Below are 18,840 nucleotides of genomic sequence, written 5' to 3' on the forward strand. Positions count from 1 at the left end.
ACCTGATGCAGTAGTTTCCGCTTGAACTTCTCTCAATACCTTGTCTCCTAAACAAAGAATGACTGCGCTGTGAGCCTTCATCTGCATTTCATCCATCTTGGCTTGTGCTTTATCATCAAGCACCGGGACCTTGCCTTTTACCTCTGATTCAGCCGAAGTCAGAACTGCCGCAAGCCCTTGCTGCACAAGAACGGCTCTCATTTTCATCTTCCATAGCCCGTAGTCATTCTTCCCGGAGAACTTCTCTGCCTCAAGCCTTGCTGCCATCGTTTCCTTTCTTGATCGATCAATAGCACGTTCCCACAGACGGCGCCAATTGATGTATTACACACTCACGCTATCAATCAAGATCACACACACGCTTGAAGAGAATTATAGAGTTTTCTTATAGAGAGAAAATCAAAAGCTTTTATTGAGATGAATCAAGTGACTACGTTGCTTCTAACTAAGCAGCTGCTATTAACTATTTATACAAGGCAAGAACAAGAAAGAGTGAATAAGTCTTCACTCAAGAATTGGTTACAACTGCTAAGTGTGACTTTAGCTCCAACGGCTAGTAGCCGTTATAAACTGCCTTTTGAATCTGACTTCTTGCTCGAGTGAGATGCATTCCACAATACTTTCTCATGCACTTGCATGCTTCTTTATTCATCAATTCATAACAATTCTATATTATCAAAATAGGAAAAGAGAATGAATAGAAATAAAAATTCACGAAGAAAATGCATGGACATAACTTACAGAAGAGAAACGCAGACGTTGGGCGATGGAAGTAGGAGAAAATAAGAAATACTCACCTAGTTAATTTTATTCATATTAGGTTAGTTAGTTATTGAGAAGTGGGCTGGCCCATATTAGGATATTATACGATTTTATTGATCAGTTAAACTAACAGATGTAATCAAATGAATCAAAGGAAACTATAAATATTGTACAAACTCCAAATTATGATTTGAACCGTTAAAAATTGTAATAGATGATAAAATAGTAGCGATAAAAAATCATGTTATGTTGATATTAAGTTGATATTGAGTTGACATTTTTTGTTGCTACTATTTTGTCATCTGTTACACTACTCGTTAAACTAATATATTTAATTATAGAATTAATGTAGTAAGTAAATAAGTTATACTATTAATTTTTTAAATAAATTATTAAATATGCTATGAAATACTACATAACAAAGCAATAGTTAAACGTTTTAGATATTTAATATGGAAATCTATACTACCGTTAAACTAATATATTTAATTATAGAATTAATGTAGTAAGTAAATAAGTTATACTATTAATTTTTTAAATAAATTATTAAATATGTTATGAAATACTACGTAACAAAGCAATAGTTAAACGTTAATATTGAATAGATATTTAATATGGAAATATATACTACTTAAAAGTGACAGTTCAATGAAAGGACATTTTTACCCTTTTTGGAGAGAAAATGTGCCTTTTGGTCATTTTGAGAAAAGACAACCATTGGACAGAAAAGAGGTAGCTCCTATTGAGTAGCTTCTCAAATAAGATTAAACAATTATATATACACACACCATTAATTGAATATGCATTTTAGTGGACTAATTATCTGATTTTTTTATTGCAGTCGGCTACAGCTCCAAGCCTCCACCGATGGATGACGAGGGCAGCAGGCTGAGGTTGTTGGGCGGTGACGGTCCGATCCGACGGCGTGAAGCAGACGACGTAAAGCTGGCGAGTGAACTGTGAGGCACGACAGTGGAACAGCGGGACACGGCGGAAGAAGCGGTGGAGCGGCGAGGCGGGCGTGGTCGTGGCGGCTCCGAGTTGAGAGAGAAGAAGAGAGAGCGGTCCACCGCTGGACGAGGTCTGCCGGAGGCGTGAAGCTCACGGTCGAACTGGCGAGGCACAGCGGTGGAGCGGCAGGGTCGATTTGAGAGACAAGAACAGCGGGCGACGGGTGGCGGGCCGAGGTCGTTGGGCAGTCGCGAAGCTCGAGGACAAACTGGCGAAGCACGGCGGTGGCGATTTAGGAGGGAAGCAAAACGAGATGGTGGCAGGCGAGAGAAGAAGATGGATATATAGGGTGTCACTTTAGGGTTTGGGGATTTACTAATTTATGTAGTCCATAATTGGGCTTTATTTAAGGCTTTAAAGATTTATTTATGTATTTATGATACTAGAAACTATTAAAAGTGATATTTTTTTTATTGAATATAGTTCAATTGGGATGTTATACTTTAATTAAGTCTTAAATTATAAATTTCTAATTTCAACTTTTAATTTATTAGATTTTGTATGATATGTATTTTGAAAATTAAATTCTTTTTAATTAAATAACTAAATTTATATATTAATTTATTTAATAATTTATATATTTTTAAGAAATATATTTAAAAATAAATTTATGTGTTGTTAATATTTAAGATACATAATTTTTAAATATATCTGCATTTAAATTTAGTCTAAATAGTTAGAATTGAGTTAATTTTAATATATTTAAATAATATACGTATTTAGTCTTTGGCCATATATTATAAGTATGCTAAGTCATCAAAACTTAATAGTGTTGAATATTAATTTGGTGTTTATTATATAAAATTTGCTGCAATTTTACAAATATGGACGGTATTTCATTTTATTGAAAACTAACCATAAATTAATGTAATTTAAGTAAAATTACCCTTTGTCGTGATATTCACACTAAAATAAAATTACCCTAAATATGCTGATTGTATAATTTAGATACTCCCTCCGTTTCAGCGATTTTGTTTCATCTATAACGACAATGACAATTCCATATTCCAGCGATTGGGAAAAACTGTTAGCGTTGAGAATCTATTCATGCATATTTTCAGTATAAATTCAAAAATTTGTTGTTAATCGTTTCCTAATTAATAATAATAGGATAGGATAGCTAAGAAGGTGACCAATTATCTATAGCTGGTATTTCGGAAAACCTTTAATTAGTTAAAACTTATTACGTGTACTGGTTTAAAAGCATTTTAATTCACGTTTCATTTTATTAAACAAAAATATTATTTACGAGGTAAGTATTTTGAAATTATATAGATATAAAAAGAAAGGATTAATAGATAGCCATTTAAACAAATTTGGATTTGTCCCATAAACTTTGAAATTGTAATATTAAATCACGAAATTTCAATGTTTCTCAATTGTCTCATTCATGCATAAAATGTCATCATTTGACTATATTTAAAATGACGTGTTTCATATATTAGTAAACTTATGAGGTGAGGATGGGAGGTAAAGGTTGAGATGTTGAGTTTATTCCACAACATTGGAGAGCATATGAATTACGATAGCTTGAATTTCCACTACATTCTTCATGAAAGCTTCAAAATGTAGGTACATTTCTTTAACTTGTTACGTTTATTCTCATACTAATTATCAACATATATCTTGAATGAAGGCAATTACAAAAATATTGACCATAATATTATGGAAAGATGTTATGAATGGAGGTAATTACAAAATTTTATAACTATTATGGAAAGATGTTTAATAGAGTTGATTGACGAAATTTGTAATTCCTGGAGTTACAATGCAATTGAAGACCATATACTAACTGAAATTGAAACTTTCGACTATCTATATATACTATATAACTAGTACTACTACTAAGTTAGAGGGTTGCAAATCTAAGATTATGAATATCACAAGATTCATTTGCTTCCTTGTATTCCTTAGCATTGTTTACCAAGGTAAGACATACACACATAGATTGATGTAAATGTAATGAATGGAAAAATATGATAGACTATTATTTGAATTGGTGATTATGTGATTATGCAGGTTGTAGTCAATCGGAGGATTGCCCTACGTTTGCGTTGTTTGTCAATCAAACAAAAACAGGTAGAGTAATCGAGTCGAAAAAGGAATGGAATGTCACTATCAAACACATTTGTGTAACATGCGAACTCTCCAATGTAAAACTCACATGTCGGAATCTTGACAAGTCTCTTGTTCGACTCAACACAACCGTCATCTCCAAAACTCGTGATGGCAATTGTCAACTCATTGGCGGCGGCAGGTTCGATGTCTACACCACCTTCACTTTTACTTATGCTTGGGATAACATCAACTTTCGACCTCTCGATTTCTACACATATTGTCACTAGTCTCTTTTTGTTTGAGTTAGACGATCGTCTATGAATAAAATAAGAGATGATTTTTTGTATTAATGGATATATAAAATAATATTTTCTCCATCCGCCACTATTTGCGACTATTTTTTTCAATTCGTCCGCCAATGTTTATAACATTTTTTTTGTAATGGATCCACGTTCTATCAATATTTTATTATAAACTAATACTCCATACATAAAGTATTGACTTTTTTCATCCACTTTCTGTATTTCCTAATTTCTAAGCCTAGTCAACTTTTATATTTAATGATGGGTGGAGGGAGGAATAAGTAATACTACTTCCGTAAACAAAATAGATAAAGTTGTAAATGATACGAATTTTAATGCGCAAATAAATTAGGGAATCTAGAGAGAGAGACAATGTGATGGAAATAATTGTAGTGAATTGCGGAATCCATATTATAAAATGATGCGTTGATGTGGATCCTCTTTTGTGAGTAAAACACAGCCGATAGTGCTGTGAGGTTGAAACAAGTGTGTTTTAATCCTAATATAAGCTTCTTTGTTTTACTTCTCTCTATCGTTGGATATTTAATTCATATATCTAACTGAGCTCATAAAAATATAGAAATGAATGTTCTTTGATCCAAAAAAGCTGTTTTGTTGTTAAGAATATGTACGCATATTATAGAGGTTTCTGAAATACTAATTATTTTCAAATTTTATTATTGATTACAATAGCTAATGTATATTGCAATAATTCTCATAATACTAGTATATAGTAATTTCAGAAGATAAAATCAAGCCTGAAATGGCATTTAATATTTAAGTAAAAAGAAATGGAAAAAGAAGAGAAAATGAAGTAGAAGAAAAATTAGCTTTATGAATTTTCAGTAGGTTCGAGCTATGATTAAATGTCATACTCCTATTTCTTTTTCTGTTTGGTATTGAGATATGTCTTTGTTCACATAAGATATAACGAATAACTCCATATTATAAAGTAGAAGTCAAAATCAAAAGCATATAGATGTTTAACAAGAGAAATATTACAAAAAATCTATGAAAGTATAAGAAAAATATGAGATGCCTAATCAAAACTCAATGATTGAACATTGTGAATATCCATAGTTTTCAGTGAGAGAAAGCGATGTTGGAGTACTGATAGATTGATCTTGAAAATAAGATATAACGAATAACTCCATTATTTTTGGGGAAGTTAATCAATCGATCTTGAAAATTCAAGAAGATAAAGTCATCATTTGACAAAATATTGGGCAATGAATGTATTCCATGGGTAGGAATATATCTGTTGTCCATACATTCCTTCGTCCAAGAATTATCATTTCCATAGTCGTTCATCCTCCAAATAACAATACTTTTAGAAGATAAAATATTGTACAAACATAGTCGACTCTCCAAAGCACATAACCGCCATTTGTCATAATTGAATCCGGAACCTACACCATGAGGAAGAGAAAGGTGGGAAAGATCTCGGTTTCAAGATCAAAGCAACAAACAAACGGCTTCTCCTCATAATCAGATGCAAGCCAGTGGAGATTTCCATTAAAAAATACAGCAATATCACGAGGCAGCACCAGGGGATGCCCGATGCTGCAGCTGCGATGCTTCTCCACATCCCTTCTCCTCCTCTATATACATGACACGAACTAGATTGATCACAATACAAAATCTTAAATTGCCGACTTAAATTGCTCACTCCAAATCCAAATATGCATCTACTTTTAGGCAGTGGAGGAAGCTCAATAAATTCAGAAGTCATTGGATTGCATATGAAAAGAATATTACGATTGTTATCCAATTCATCCCACACACCGAAAGCAAACCATTAGTTGAATTAATCACAACACGACGACGAGCGTGCGTTGAATATTGATTGTAAGGAGGTGGCAATTCGAATTGGAAAAGTGGCTGGCACGCCTGGTCGCAGATTGTGTACCTCATGTCTTTATGAACAAAAGCCAGGCATGGTTTCAGAGTATACGACGCCATAAACTCACCCTCTTATATCAGATCACATCATGATTTACAAACACACTTATAGCTAATAATGTTTCTAATCGAGAGTATCAGATTGCGCCATGATTCACAAACACACTTGCATCTTTTAATTGAGAGTCTTTCCAGGATTTCTCTCGTTAGTACTTGCGGTAGTTTTCCAAATAAATCTTCCTTCAATTGGAAAGGGAAAAATATTCAAATTCGAAAGTGTAATTATCACAAGATTAAACAGGATTAAGATAATCTAAACAGAAAGTCAGTGAAAATTAACAAGTAAATGAAGAAAACCTCGTCCAAATTCCCATCTGCGCTCATCTTCCTTCAATTTCATAGCAACGGTAATTAACCGCCTCCGAAATTGAGTAATATATATTACTAATAAACAAAACAAATCAACTATATGTACGGTAAACCGTAAAATCAATTTCAATGATTAATTTCCATGATTCTAAAAAATTTGCTGATAATTGATATATTTTTATTTACAAATAACATAATGGTACATTAATTAATTAATGCAATAAAATTATAACTTTTTTAATTCAATAGATCAAAACTCTAGTAGTATAATTTAGCTGCTTTATAATACAAATACACATTGAGAAAAAAAATATTAAATGCTCTTGTTTATAAATAGGCTTCAATAACTAACTAATACAAATACTTAGCATTTACATTTTCCACTTCCCATCCTACGGCAAGAATTAGAGCCTAAGAAAGGGGATCATATACACCTTCATACATACCCAAAGTTATGTATGTATTGACTAAATCGAGTCGAGCTGAGACGAGCCACAGCCAAAGTGGACAAGGCTCACTTTTACGCGATATCCTCACATATACGAAGATAGAACTAAACTTTTACCTGGTATGGAGCTAGCAGAGGCTCGGCCTATCACAACGATGAGCAAAGTTGTATGATCCGAGCATCTAACTGATCCTCGTCTCATCTGAGTTCGAAGCTGCAATTGCATTGCCCCATGACTGAATAGTCTGAACTCGGAAGAAAGTATTGTATCAATGGTGACTTTCCATAAGATCTGCGAGAGTTATCTTCCCGCAGTTTCCTTCATCGAGGTGTTCAAACTGTTTGCATATCTGCAAAATGTCCTTCTCTGTTACCTTGCCCATCTCCTTGAGCTTGTATACTACGAATTCGGATTTACTGTAACAAAACATTTGAAATGAAGCAAGGAAGAAGGCTTAGTTAGTTTCCTTTCCTTTCAAATTTCTAGGAAGGTAAAATGCAAGCTTTATCAAATGGAGTAGTAGATATGTTGCCACAATGAATTATCATAAAATCTTCGTGTTAGGCTTAACGAGTGTACGCGAGTATTAAGGGTAAGCAAGCGGACAAGTCCATTCGTGACTACAAGAATATGTCATGCACCGTTTGTTTTATGACCATCCACAAAAACATGAGTGAATTTTTTCAATGGCTACTATCGTCACACTTCTCGGGAATAAACAGTGACATGACGTCGTTTCAACAATCTAACTAACGCAATTAGGAACTAGCTTCAAACTAATGCTTTAAAAAACAATGCACTGAGATTTTGAAAGAACTAGATTTCCCTCTGATCAAAGACACACTCCATACCCGAACTAACAAGTATTCGAGTGTGGTTCAATATATCTCCAAGCTAAAGCATTTATCCACGAAATTATTTCAAGCTACAATCATCAAGCATCAATCATAAGTAATTCAAATGCCAAAGATAAACGTTTAGCTACAATAAGAGAAGCACTCACGACACAAAGCCATTGTTATCGATATCTGCAGCAAGAAACTGCGCAACAGTCATATCCTGCCCGAGCACCCACTGAGCCATCCTCCTGTGCCGCCTCTCAACCCTCAGCTCAGTCAAGTAGAGGAAGGCTCTAGCAACAGCAAGAGTCGACACGAGCAACCAAACGGAGGCAAAAACCCTCCCGGGCAAAGACTTGAACGCCCTATCCCCATATCCAACAGTGGTCACAGACATGACAGACAGATAGAACGAATCCAACAAATCAAGCCTCTCCACAAAATGCATCACACCAACCCCAACTCCAATGCAAAGAACCACAACGCCTAACGCCAACGCCACTTTCATCCGTATCCTCATCCTCCCCTTCTTCGCATCGATGATATACGAGGGAGGATCGTGAGCACCCCGGCTCTTGATAGTCCTCAAGAGATGATTCTCTTGCAAATCAAGCATGTAACTAACCATCCCACTTAACAAAATATCGATGAAACCGAATCCCACAAGCACGAAAGTGACGGAAAACAGCTTGGTAGCAGTGCTATCAGGAGTTATATCACCATAGCCAATTGTACACATAGTCACAATGCAGAAATACAAAGCATCTACAACAGGGTGAGTTCTAACGGCAGTGAAAGAATCCAAATTGAAAGAGTATATAATCACACCAAAGCTCAAGTAAATGATCAAGAAAATCACACCCTGCTTCACAATGGAGGGCGTGGCAAACTGCGGCGGCGGCTTCGGATTCGAGCAATGGTCAATTCCATTGATTGCCGCCATAGCCGGTGCGGTTTTGGAGCGGTGAAGGTTGCTCGTTGAGGGTGGATAATTGGGGTTGATTAGCCATGATTGTGGGATTTGTGGGTCATGGATGGATTGCTTCTGATTGTTGTCAAGATTCAAGCTTTCGCTAAAAATTGAGTCTTTGAGAGATGGTGAGGATGAGGAGGGAGAGCCGAAAATGAGGATATCTTTGATTTCTCTGGGTGAAGGGGAGATTGGCGGCGGCGGAATGCAGATATCGCGAAAAATCGAGTCTTTGAAAGGTGATGAGGAAGAGGAGGGAGAGCCGAAGATGAGGAAGTCTTTGATTTCTTGGGGGGATGGGGTGATGGGCGGCGGAGGTATGCAGATTTCGTTGTTTTCAGGCAGAGGGAGGAGCGGCGGGAGAGACCTGCCGGTGTTTGCGTAAGAGATGAACGGCTCATCCATGTGAATCTGTGTAGAGAAACTGAAGATTAAGGGGTTGTTGTTTGGCTGTGCTGGAACTTGGAAGTGACAATCATCAGATCAGTCTCTTTTTGAGATCCTTCGGAGAGTATACCGGTTTTTGTAACTCGCTCGCTAAATATTTTAATTATTCTAGATCTATGTTGATATTAGAGCATCCACAATTCCGGATTTTCCGGACGACCGCTGCGGACACCGCATATCTGCGGCCTTCCGGCGACGTCCGCGCGGGAGGTCTGCCATTGCGGTGCCACGAAGGACGTCCCGATTTTTTAATTTCAATTTTTATTTTTAAAAAAAAACTCTATAAATACGGCTCGTTGAACTTCATTTTATTCGCACCCCTTGTTTTAACGAGTTTCTCTCTATACTTTCATTTCTATGTATTTTTTAAAAAATTTTCTAACTATGTATTTTTTTTAATAATTATGTATGTTTTTTGTTTTAAATAAAGTGGTTGCATTTTCTCCGTATTCGTGTCGAAATTTTAATTCCGTAAATTGTTTAATTTGGTGAAATTGTGAATTTTTATTATTGTGGATGTCTGTCGGAATGTCCTTGGGGATGTCCACCATTGTGCAGTGGGATGTCCTTATGACGTGGCAGAAGGTGTTTTTGGGAAGTTCGTCGGGTGTCCACACGGGACATCCGCACCATTGCAGATGCTCTTAGATTTTTATTTTGCTAATTAGATTTTTTTTAAAAGTACTGAATTCTAAGGCAAGGAAAGTATACCTCTGTATTGATCTTTGTGATAGTAGAGAGTATTTATTGTGTTTAGAAAAATCATAAAATCGACAAAACTGAGCAATCCGGTTTTGCTAGAAAATGATAATTATCACCAAATGATATTTTTTAGAATAAAGTTTCTATCAAGAAAATAAATGATAATAGACAACAATAGTGCAGTTTAGATCCGTTTTAATGTATTTCTTTTGAGTATGGGATTTTTTAAAAATTAAATTGAGAATGTAGTAATAATGAAACAAACAAAATAATTATTACCAGTAAACATAAATTCCATTCTCTTTCTTCCAAAATTATCTCATAAACCCATTTAGAACCAAAAATCCAAAATAGCTTTTGATATGTCAAAAACAAAATAGTGCATGTACAATGATTGGTTATTTTATGCATTTATGAGATGTGGAATTTTGAATGAGAATTTTAGTATAATTGCTTCGAATGGCAATAATAGCCGCAATGTCTTTAACTTAACGTAACTACAGTAGCATTCATAAATAGGAATAATCTAATAAAATAAGTTGTTGGCATGTTTTTCTTCGCTGTGATAAGTCAATTCTGTCACATTCTCATGATTAATTGAGTAATTAATTTACTGTAATAGAGGACTCAGTCTCCCGACGTAGTTTACATTTAAAATAATGAAATATTGACTAGTAATGAGCCACGTCTAGTTTTTTAATCATCTATATACAACTTCATTGAATTTCTTCTTCTTTATCCAAAATAGTACTACTGCTCCATAATTGATTAAAATATCTATACCAAATGGAAATTTAGCAATAAATTGTGTACAATTTTGTCAGTTAAAAGTAGATTTTTTGGATTCTCATATAAGAGTAACAAATTTTTGTTTCAGTTATATTTTTAAAAACATAGATTTTTGGATCAATCCCTATTATCCAAACAGAGAAGAAAATCGCAAGGTTCCAATAATATCAAGTAACTGTGAAATAAGCAGCTCAGTTTAACTTGAGAAAAATTGCAGAAGACCTTGGCTTGGCGCTTGGTTACCAATTACTGTACACAAGCTTCTTCGAAAAGAACAGGACTCAGAGCTCAATTTGATCGAACCGGAGACTGATCTGCTAGTTGCCCTGGCTTGCAGCAAAATGAGACCTCAAGGACGACTGTAGATCGTGATTCAAGGAAAAAAACCATTCCCTTACAAAACTATAGGGACTACTCATGGCTGCTGGAGTTTCGGTTTTATCTTCAGTGATCTCTTCAAATTTGATTGGACTGACACAAAGCAAACAAGTTATGAGGGCAATCTGAACAAGAATACTCAATCTCTTGAATGTGATTTCCTGAGGAAACTTTGAGAAGTAGTCTCTTAATTTCTGAACACCAGGATCGTCGTAGCCGCCAGCACCAACTCCAAGCCTGCGCGACAGACGTAAAAGTCAGATGCTTCTTTTTTGTAGAACCGTTTAAGCATACAATTTCAAAGGCATATATAATCTTTTACACTGTATAGCTCATATTTAGTAGAGAAAAATGAGACTATGCAACAGCAAGCGGTAATCATAAATTTTACTACCACAAAAGCATACAGATTGTTTGGGACAATACCTCCCAAGTTGACCGAGAAGTGTGATGATAGTAGCAGAGAATCCTTCTGTTAAATTTAACTTCAAAGTTTGACAAATCGGCCCTACTATGTTATCAGATGTCCAATTCCAGCTCTGCATGTCAAGAGATATTGGAAGTGAGGCGTAAAAAAATGAATAATGCTGAAATCAAGGAGAACCAGAGCGAAGGGAGTGTCAAAGGTGTCATAGCAACTAGCAAAGCCAAAGTATTGTTTTTAAACTTCACCAAATTAAACAGATTAAGCAGAATAGTGAGAAACCGAAAAAGCAACAGAAAGATATAGACAAGATTCATACCATGACTGAAGCTAGAACCTCAACCAAAGAAAAAATATCAAGGAAGTTGCATAAAGTCTCATCACATGCCAAACTCGATGAGGCAGCCTCTCCCAAGCCTGAAACTGCCCCGTCTCCCTCCTCATGGATCGGAAGTGTGGGAACCAGCAAACTGACTAAGGCAAGTGAATCTTGTGGCCATAACCCACAATGACACTGCTTTTGGAGGTTCTCTAACAGCATCGCTGCAGCATTTTCCACAGAAACTGCACCTTCTGAGAATGGACAGTGTGTGCACAACAACATGCTAGATGGGTTTCTAGAATCTGACAGGGAAGAGGATGTAGAACCGGCTGACAAAGTTTGCTCCTCAAGAAACATAACCACTGATTTTACTACAGTCATAGCTACAGAGTAATGCTGAAGGGTAAAGTACTTGGAGCCACATATGAGGGCAAAAGCGTGAAGAATAGCCAACATTACTGGACGGTCAAGCTTCTGGGTTCTAATAATGTTGTATGATATCTCACAAACATAACCAATATCATCAACAGCGAGGCACAATGATGCTAATAGACTACCCCCTGCAATCAACAGATGAGCTGAAGCAGCCACTTCCAGCAGCATTATGGGATTGCCATTTAAAATTAAGTCCAATTTGGAAGTAACATGGGCATCTGACTCAGCAGATACACCACCATAGACAAAAACTTTACTCTGTTGAAGGAAATCTTCAATGATAGCAAGCAGTTCAAACAAACCACAAGACTCCATAGCCATCCTTTTCAAAGATGGATCAGATAGTGCTGCATGGAAAGAAGTTATTCCTTACAAACACTTAATAATAATGGACAAAAAAAACAGCAACATACAACAAATGAAATTTAAATCTGTTATAACAAAGTACCTGAGTTGAAGAGCATGGTCACTGAAGCAAGTGCCCGGACAAAATTATCACCTAAACCATTTTTCAAGTTTTTGAGTCTTAGTTCAGAAATTTCACGCAGTATCAGTGACAAGAATACACATGCCTTTTCCCTGAAAACACCAACAAAGAGAAAGAACTATAATTAGCAAGTTTGGTAAGGAAACACTTAACCCCTAAAACAAAGTGATAATCAGAAACTCAAGTAAGGAAACACCAACAGATGAATCCACTCACCTAGTTGAGAGGTCTTTAGGTTTAGAAATGGTGTGTATAACATTTTGAACGAATGTCTCCACTGAATGATCAAAAGAACATTGTGGCATGAAACTGGAAATTGTCTGAAGGATCCGCAAAATGCTTAAGTTGTCTTTGTTGTCTGAGAATACAATAAAACACTTCAGAGTTTCACCACAACAAGATGCACTTCCCTTTTCATATGTTTCAATTGTTCCCTCATTTCCAGAACCAGAAATATGGCCTGTTCCCACCTTCCCACTTGTTACATGGATTTCTTGAGTATCACTTGCAGCCGGTGGAGTCATATCCTCTGAGAAGGTATCAGAATTATGCTCCATTTGTAACAGCAATGGATCAGAGCCATTGGGTGCAACATTAGTGAGATTCTTCTCCATTTCAATAACTGGATATCTACTCACAGTTGACAGCCCCAGTTGGGAACTCCTACATGCCAGCATCTCAGAGCTAACTACTTCAACCTCAGCCAGAGTAGGAGATAGGGGTCTGGCAATAGCTCTATGATAGGAGTCTTCATCAGCAGCATTGTCCATGTCCAGCAACTTCATATGGTCACCAGTGACCATCTGGTCAAAATCTGGAGAAGTGGACATGTTGTGTTCTAAAATATTATGTGTTCCATCCTCATCACCCAAATCAGATCTGACTGCATCAGACCCTGGTGATGAAGCAGGCACACAGGGATCTGAGTTATTGATATCAAAACTGACGGTGCCTTTTGACTCCCCAGAATTCTGAAAATGATTAGCAATTACAGTTCCCTCTGAAGAGGATTTTCTCTTCTTGAGAGGTCTAAAAAGCCCTGTGCAAGTAGTTCCTTTCAGACTGTCTTCCTGTGAATCATCCACTTGGCCATTGAGAGTATCATGCAGTATGGCTAATTTTTCAGACACATGTTGATGCAATTTCTCACCCTTAGCATTCAAATTTTCTATAGACTCTACTGCACCAAGATTCCTCTTCTTCTGACGCAAGCCAAGTCTTCTTTTACTAGAACTGTCTTTAATTGGACTACTAGTTCTGTTATCAGCTTTAGCTACATTTTGATCGTTTTGCATCTTATTAGGTATCTTTGGTTTGAAGTTTGATATATCCTCCCCCAGGTTAGCTGATGTCATAATAGAGAATGTGTCTCTTTCCTGTGATCCCACCAAGGGCCGATCAGAAAAAGATGCTGAACTGGAATATATGGCAGAACTCTGTAACATTTTTTGGTTGGAACCTCGATAAGGAGGATCCATCCTAGAATCTATACCTGACATGACTCGCCTGCGACTCCCATCAGAGCCTAATACTTCTCTTTTGGTGGTTTCACTGCCAATCTGCAAAGTAACATAAACCAGTCAATTAGCACCAATCCTGAATCCACATATGACTAAGATGCATAGCATTAATTAGGAATATAAACATGGTGTTGTATGTGTGTGTGATTGACACTAACAGAAGTCAGGGCACTATTTCTCAAACACTTCAAAAGACTAAAATAGCACTAATAGAGTGACACTACAATGAATATGAAATCTGCAACTCTTAATCTCGTATAGATGTATGCAAGGTCTTTCACCAATGCATTCACACTTCCCCACAATTGTTTCTTGTGGAGAACGAGTTAGTAGTAAACAGACGTGGTTGCTTCATTTCACGATTCTGGCAAAAAAAAGTAAAGGCTGGTGATAAAATGATACTATAGATTGCTGCAGTCAATTATCTCAACAACAACAAATAATAACTAGGGACAGATAGATTAAAAAATGAAGATGCAAGAACTCTTTCTATAAATTCAGAAACAAGATATAAAGACACTGTATTAATCATGAATAAGAAATCGTTCAACAATTATGAGTAAGAAAACTAACCTTTTTCAACTGATCTATACCTTCAGGGCCATGCAAGAAACTCTTATCTAGTAGTATATTCAAGTGCTGTTGGAACTGAACACTCTCCTGCTTTATGTGACATAATTCTTGTTGTAGCATTGTGTTACGTAAAGCTTCTATCTTCGCCACTTCCTTGGCATGTTTTGCAAGCATCTTTTCTAGCTTCAATTGTTTCTTCAGAAGTTCAACTGTATCAATTTCATGAATGGCATCATTGTTTATCATGGGAGAAGTGCCAGCATAAATTCTCGATGAAACAAACACCTGCATTTCCTTCTGCAACCCTTCTAACCTGAGCTTGTACATCTCTAACTGCCCAGATAGTTGATCGGCCCGATCTTTTTGTTCCATGGACATCTTTCTGCATTCTTCTGCAACTTTTATCTGTTTCTTTGCTTTCTTTTTTGCTGAATCTGCACGCTTTTTCTCCCTAACGATATCATGTTCTTTCTCCAAAAGCATCTTTTCCATCCACTTATGGAAGTGGGTGTCATTCTTTAGCATTTCAGTGCGTATATCAGTGGCTGGTACTGCATTCCTGCTGGGACTAGATTTATCAGCCGTATTCATGGCCTCTTCCAACTTCCGGCTCAAATCATCTGCTCGAGCTTTCTCATACATGGCCTTCTTCAAATTTGTTTCAGCTAGATTAATCTGCTCTTTAGATTTGTCCACCGCCAACTTTGCCCTTTTACTTTGTCCAATGGTTTTCTGTTTCTCTGCTTCCAACTTCTTGTGAGCATCTTCCGATTTAGATTTCTCCAAAGCCAACATTGGCTTCATATCATCATTTTCTTTTTCTAACTTCTCCCACAGAAGTTTATACTCCTCAGCCTTTTTTCTCTCTACACTCTCTAACTTCTTCAACGCCTCATCAGCTTTCTTCTTCTCCAACTCAGTGCGCTTCTTTTCAGAAGCTGCCTTCCCCTTCAATAGCTTAATTTCTTCCTCGGCTTGAGCAATGCGTTCTCGAAGCTGCTCATCTCCTCTGTGAGAAGCAGAACCACTGTTTCGCTTCAGCAACTGAACCTCAAGATCAGCACACCGACCAGCCTCTATATCTTTCTCACTGTTCCATAAATTAACCTGCACTTTGAGTTTTTCCGATGCTGGATGAAAGAAAACAAAAACATCAAAATGAAGCAATCAAAAGTACTATAATAAATCTACAATAAGGCTATGTTTGGTATCATGGAACTGAGCCACCAGAATTGGAATTTGAGCCTTTAATTCCAAAATCCAATGTTTGGTACCCAAAATATTTGGATTTGGGATTGAATTTACAGTTTCAATTCCTCCCAATTCCACAATTTGAATTCAATATCAAAAGTAGATGATTGGAATTCCAAATAATTATAAAATTGAGTAGCTTCACACACTACACACACAAACATACACTGCACACGCGCACTGCACACACAAGCATGCACACTACACACGCAATGTGCGCACGCACGCACACACTTCATATCAATTATATCATTTTTAACAAACAAAGGATTTAGAATTGAATTATAGTTCAAATTAAATTACATAGAATTATAATTCCAATTCAATTTCAATTCCATACTAGTAAACAAATCACCTTCCCTCAGACTCTCATTATCTCTCCTCAGACTCTCTCTATCTCTCTCGACCACATCGCATCTCTGCTGCATCGCTAAGGTGCAGTCGCGAAACTTGTTTTTGATCTGTTCAAGCTTCGCGCACCTCTCCAAGAGCTTCGAGTGCTTCTTTTGCAACTGCGAGAATTCACGGAAATTCAATACACTAAAAACAAACTCTAATAAAAAAAACACTCCCATCACTGGATCACAGGGTGGAGAAACAGCGGATTAAAACTAAAATTACCTTGGCGCAGCAGGCATTGGACGGCTTGTCTTGCTGCGCCTCAACGTCCTGCGCCATTCCTTCACAAGCGGTGAATGAAACCCTCAATTTATAGAGAAATCAAAATCCAGGAGAGGAATGCATCCCAACGATTGGAAGCTGAATCTAGTTTACAGAATGAAGCGGCCATTGATTCGTGAAAATCTTAAAAGGGACGCCCATATTAGAGATGAAAATCGATAGTTTCGTGAGAGAAACGATTAAATTAAACCCTTCCCTGCTCCCAAAACCCCATTTCTGTTGAAGATTGACAAAGAACTCTTAACTTGAGTAACACCTTATTTGAACGGTTACGATCGAATCCCTGACATTCAATAGAATTCAAACTTTTTATATACGCAAATTGCCGGAAAACCTAAAATTAAATCAAATTTAATCTGTTCTGTCAACTTTAAAATTAGCCAGACAAATTATAAAATTTGATATATCCTCGGGAAATTTTTGTATGAAATTATATTCAATCAAAAGTAACCAGTTAAATTTAAAATATGGTTTATGATATTATATTCAATCAAAAGTAACCAACAAAATAAAAAATATGGTTTGATTGAAAATTGTGAAAAATATACAACTATACATTTTCACCGAAACATATGATAATTAAACGTAGCAAAATTCAATTGTAATTTTTTATCATTTACAATTTTAATAATCGCAACAATTTTATTTAAAGATTTTAATTTATTTTTTAAAATATTTATTTTAAAAGAAAATATGAATTTTTTTATACACAATTTTAAAAAAGATTCGATGTAGTATAATATTTTTGCAAGTTGAAAATAGAATAATAAATTTAAAAATTGAAATATATGGAGTAAATAATTACTCTAGTATTTATTGGGCCTTCTTGGGCCCAAGTGTGATTCTAGAGCCCAATTGAAACCACCGACTAGGCATATTCCAATCATTATATACGAAAACCCTATTTTGCCCCCAATCTTTCCTTTTTAGCTCTAGTTTTGGATTTGTAGTAATTTTAAAATTTTAGTTCCTCATTTAGAGCATCTCTAAGAGCGTCCACTATAGTAGGACGCGGCTATAGCCGCGTCTTGGGGGCGGTGAACGGCGGTGGGCGGGTGGCTATAGTGGGGAAGGTGGGCGGACAACTTTTGGGGCTATTGGGGGGCGGACGCGGGATAGCCGCGTTCGCGGCGAGGACGCGGCTATTGGAGGGATGTGAAAATGTAGAATTTTGTATTTGGAATTTTTGGGCTATTGGAGGTGTCCACTATAGTGGCGGAAATAGAATTTTGGGGCTATGGACAACATAATTGGGGCTATTGGGCGTGTCCGCCTTATACTCTAAGGGGAGAGGTAAATTAAGAGGTAAACTAATATAATTATGATATTTACTTTTTTTCCATGAAAAATCATTCTCCAATGAAAGAAGTATTTGAGAAGGTATTATACATTTTTCCATTTTGAAGAGGTAACTTTACCTCACCATCAATGGAGAGGTAAAATCTCATAACTACCATATTTGCCTTCTTTTTATGAAAAACCATTCTTTAAGGGAAATGTATTTGAGAAGGTATTACATTTTATGTTTTTTAATTCATTTTATACTATTATTTTATTTTTAAAAAATCATTTACCTTTCTATATATTATTTTCCTTTAAAATATGTTACTTTTTAGAAAGATAGATTTTACTTTTTTTAAGAAGGTAAATACATGGTATACATTTTCTATATATCTTCTCTCCTTGAAGATGCTCTTAATTTTGTATCATGAAAATTTGAAAATTGATGAAAGTCAAACTTTAATTTAATTCCTGTAGAAAATGTCAAAAGTCCTATATACATATTGATAATTAGTTCTTGTTATAGATTTTGAAGGTAAATTTTCAGAAATCAAATACCGTACAGATTTGCGAATTTAAAAGATGGAGTGTAATTTAATCACAAATAAAATTAAATTCATTAAGAGACAAAACAAAACGCGGTAAAAATTAGAAAATGCAAAGCCATATGTCAACTGAATTCTAATTAATAAGAAGAAAGATTATCAGTCATAATGGTCTAACAATACGTAATTTTATAATGGATGATGTTAATACGAAGTTGACCTGATTTTGTGTGTCAAACTAATTGTACTTTTTGTCTTTTAAGAATATAAACTTAAAATTAATAAAATAAATAAAGAAAAATAGTTTAAAATATGCTAATTACTAAGAAATCGAATCCTTAGG

General features: G+C 35.9%; 2 protein-coding genes across 2 annotated transcripts; both read right to left on the minus strand.

The window, feature by feature from the left end:
- Window positions 1-6,616: 6,616 nt before the first annotated feature.
- LOC121755762 (two-pore potassium channel 3-like) lies at window positions 6,617-9,186 on the minus strand. Its single transcript, XM_042151138.1, has 2 exons — window positions 7,857-9,186; window positions 6,617-7,269 (listed from the first exon to the last, which is right to left on the minus strand). Exons 1-2 carry the CDS (start codon window positions 9,065-9,067, stop codon window positions 7,122-7,124), a joined length of 1,359 nt encoding a protein of 452 aa, XP_042007072.1. The 5' UTR covers window positions 9,068-9,186; the 3' UTR covers window positions 6,617-7,121.
- Window positions 9,187-10,631: 1,445 nt separating this feature from the next.
- On the minus strand, window positions 10,632-16,933 carry LOC121755558. Its single transcript, XM_042150874.1, has 8 exons — window positions 16,612-16,933; window positions 16,346-16,502; window positions 14,740-15,869; window positions 12,863-14,205; window positions 12,608-12,738; window positions 11,722-12,506; window positions 11,405-11,517; window positions 10,632-11,215 (listed from the first exon to the last, which is right to left on the minus strand). The coding sequence occupies exons 1-8, from the start codon at window positions 16,666-16,668 to the stop codon at window positions 10,918-10,920; spliced, it is 4,014 nt and encodes a 1,337-aa protein (XP_042006808.1). The 5' UTR covers window positions 16,669-16,933; the 3' UTR covers window positions 10,632-10,917.
- Between the last annotated feature and the right edge of the window lie 1,907 nt (window positions 16,934-18,840).

This window comes from Salvia splendens, chromosome 11, assembly GCF_004379255.2.
Source record: "Salvia splendens isolate huo1 chromosome 11, SspV2, whole genome shotgun sequence".
NCBI classification, from domain to species: domain Eukaryota; kingdom Viridiplantae; phylum Streptophyta; class Magnoliopsida; order Lamiales; family Lamiaceae; genus Salvia; species Salvia splendens.

Bases quoted from the DNA above. Each gene is read 5' to 3' on its own strand.
- LOC121755762 (XM_042151138.1), bottom strand. From the start codon at position 9,067: ATGGATGAGCCGTTCATCTCTTACGCAAACACCGGCAGGTCTCTCCCG. The intron at 7,270-7,856 runs GTGAGTGCTTCT...GTTTTGTTACAG, and splicing joins GATAACAATGGCTTTGTGTC to TAAATCCGAATTCGTAGTAT.
- LOC121755558 (XM_042150874.1), bottom strand. From the start codon at position 16,668: ATGGCGCAGGACGTTGAGGCGCAGCAAGACAAGCCGTCCAATGCCTGC. The intron at 15,870-16,345 runs GTGATTTGTTTA...TCTTTCATCCAG, and splicing joins TAATGAGAGTCTGAGGGAAG to CATCGGAAAAACTCAAAGTG. The intron at 12,739-12,862 runs GTGAGTGGATTC...TGGTGTTTTCAG, and splicing joins CCTAAAGACCTCTCAACTAG to GGAAAAGGCATGTGTATTCT.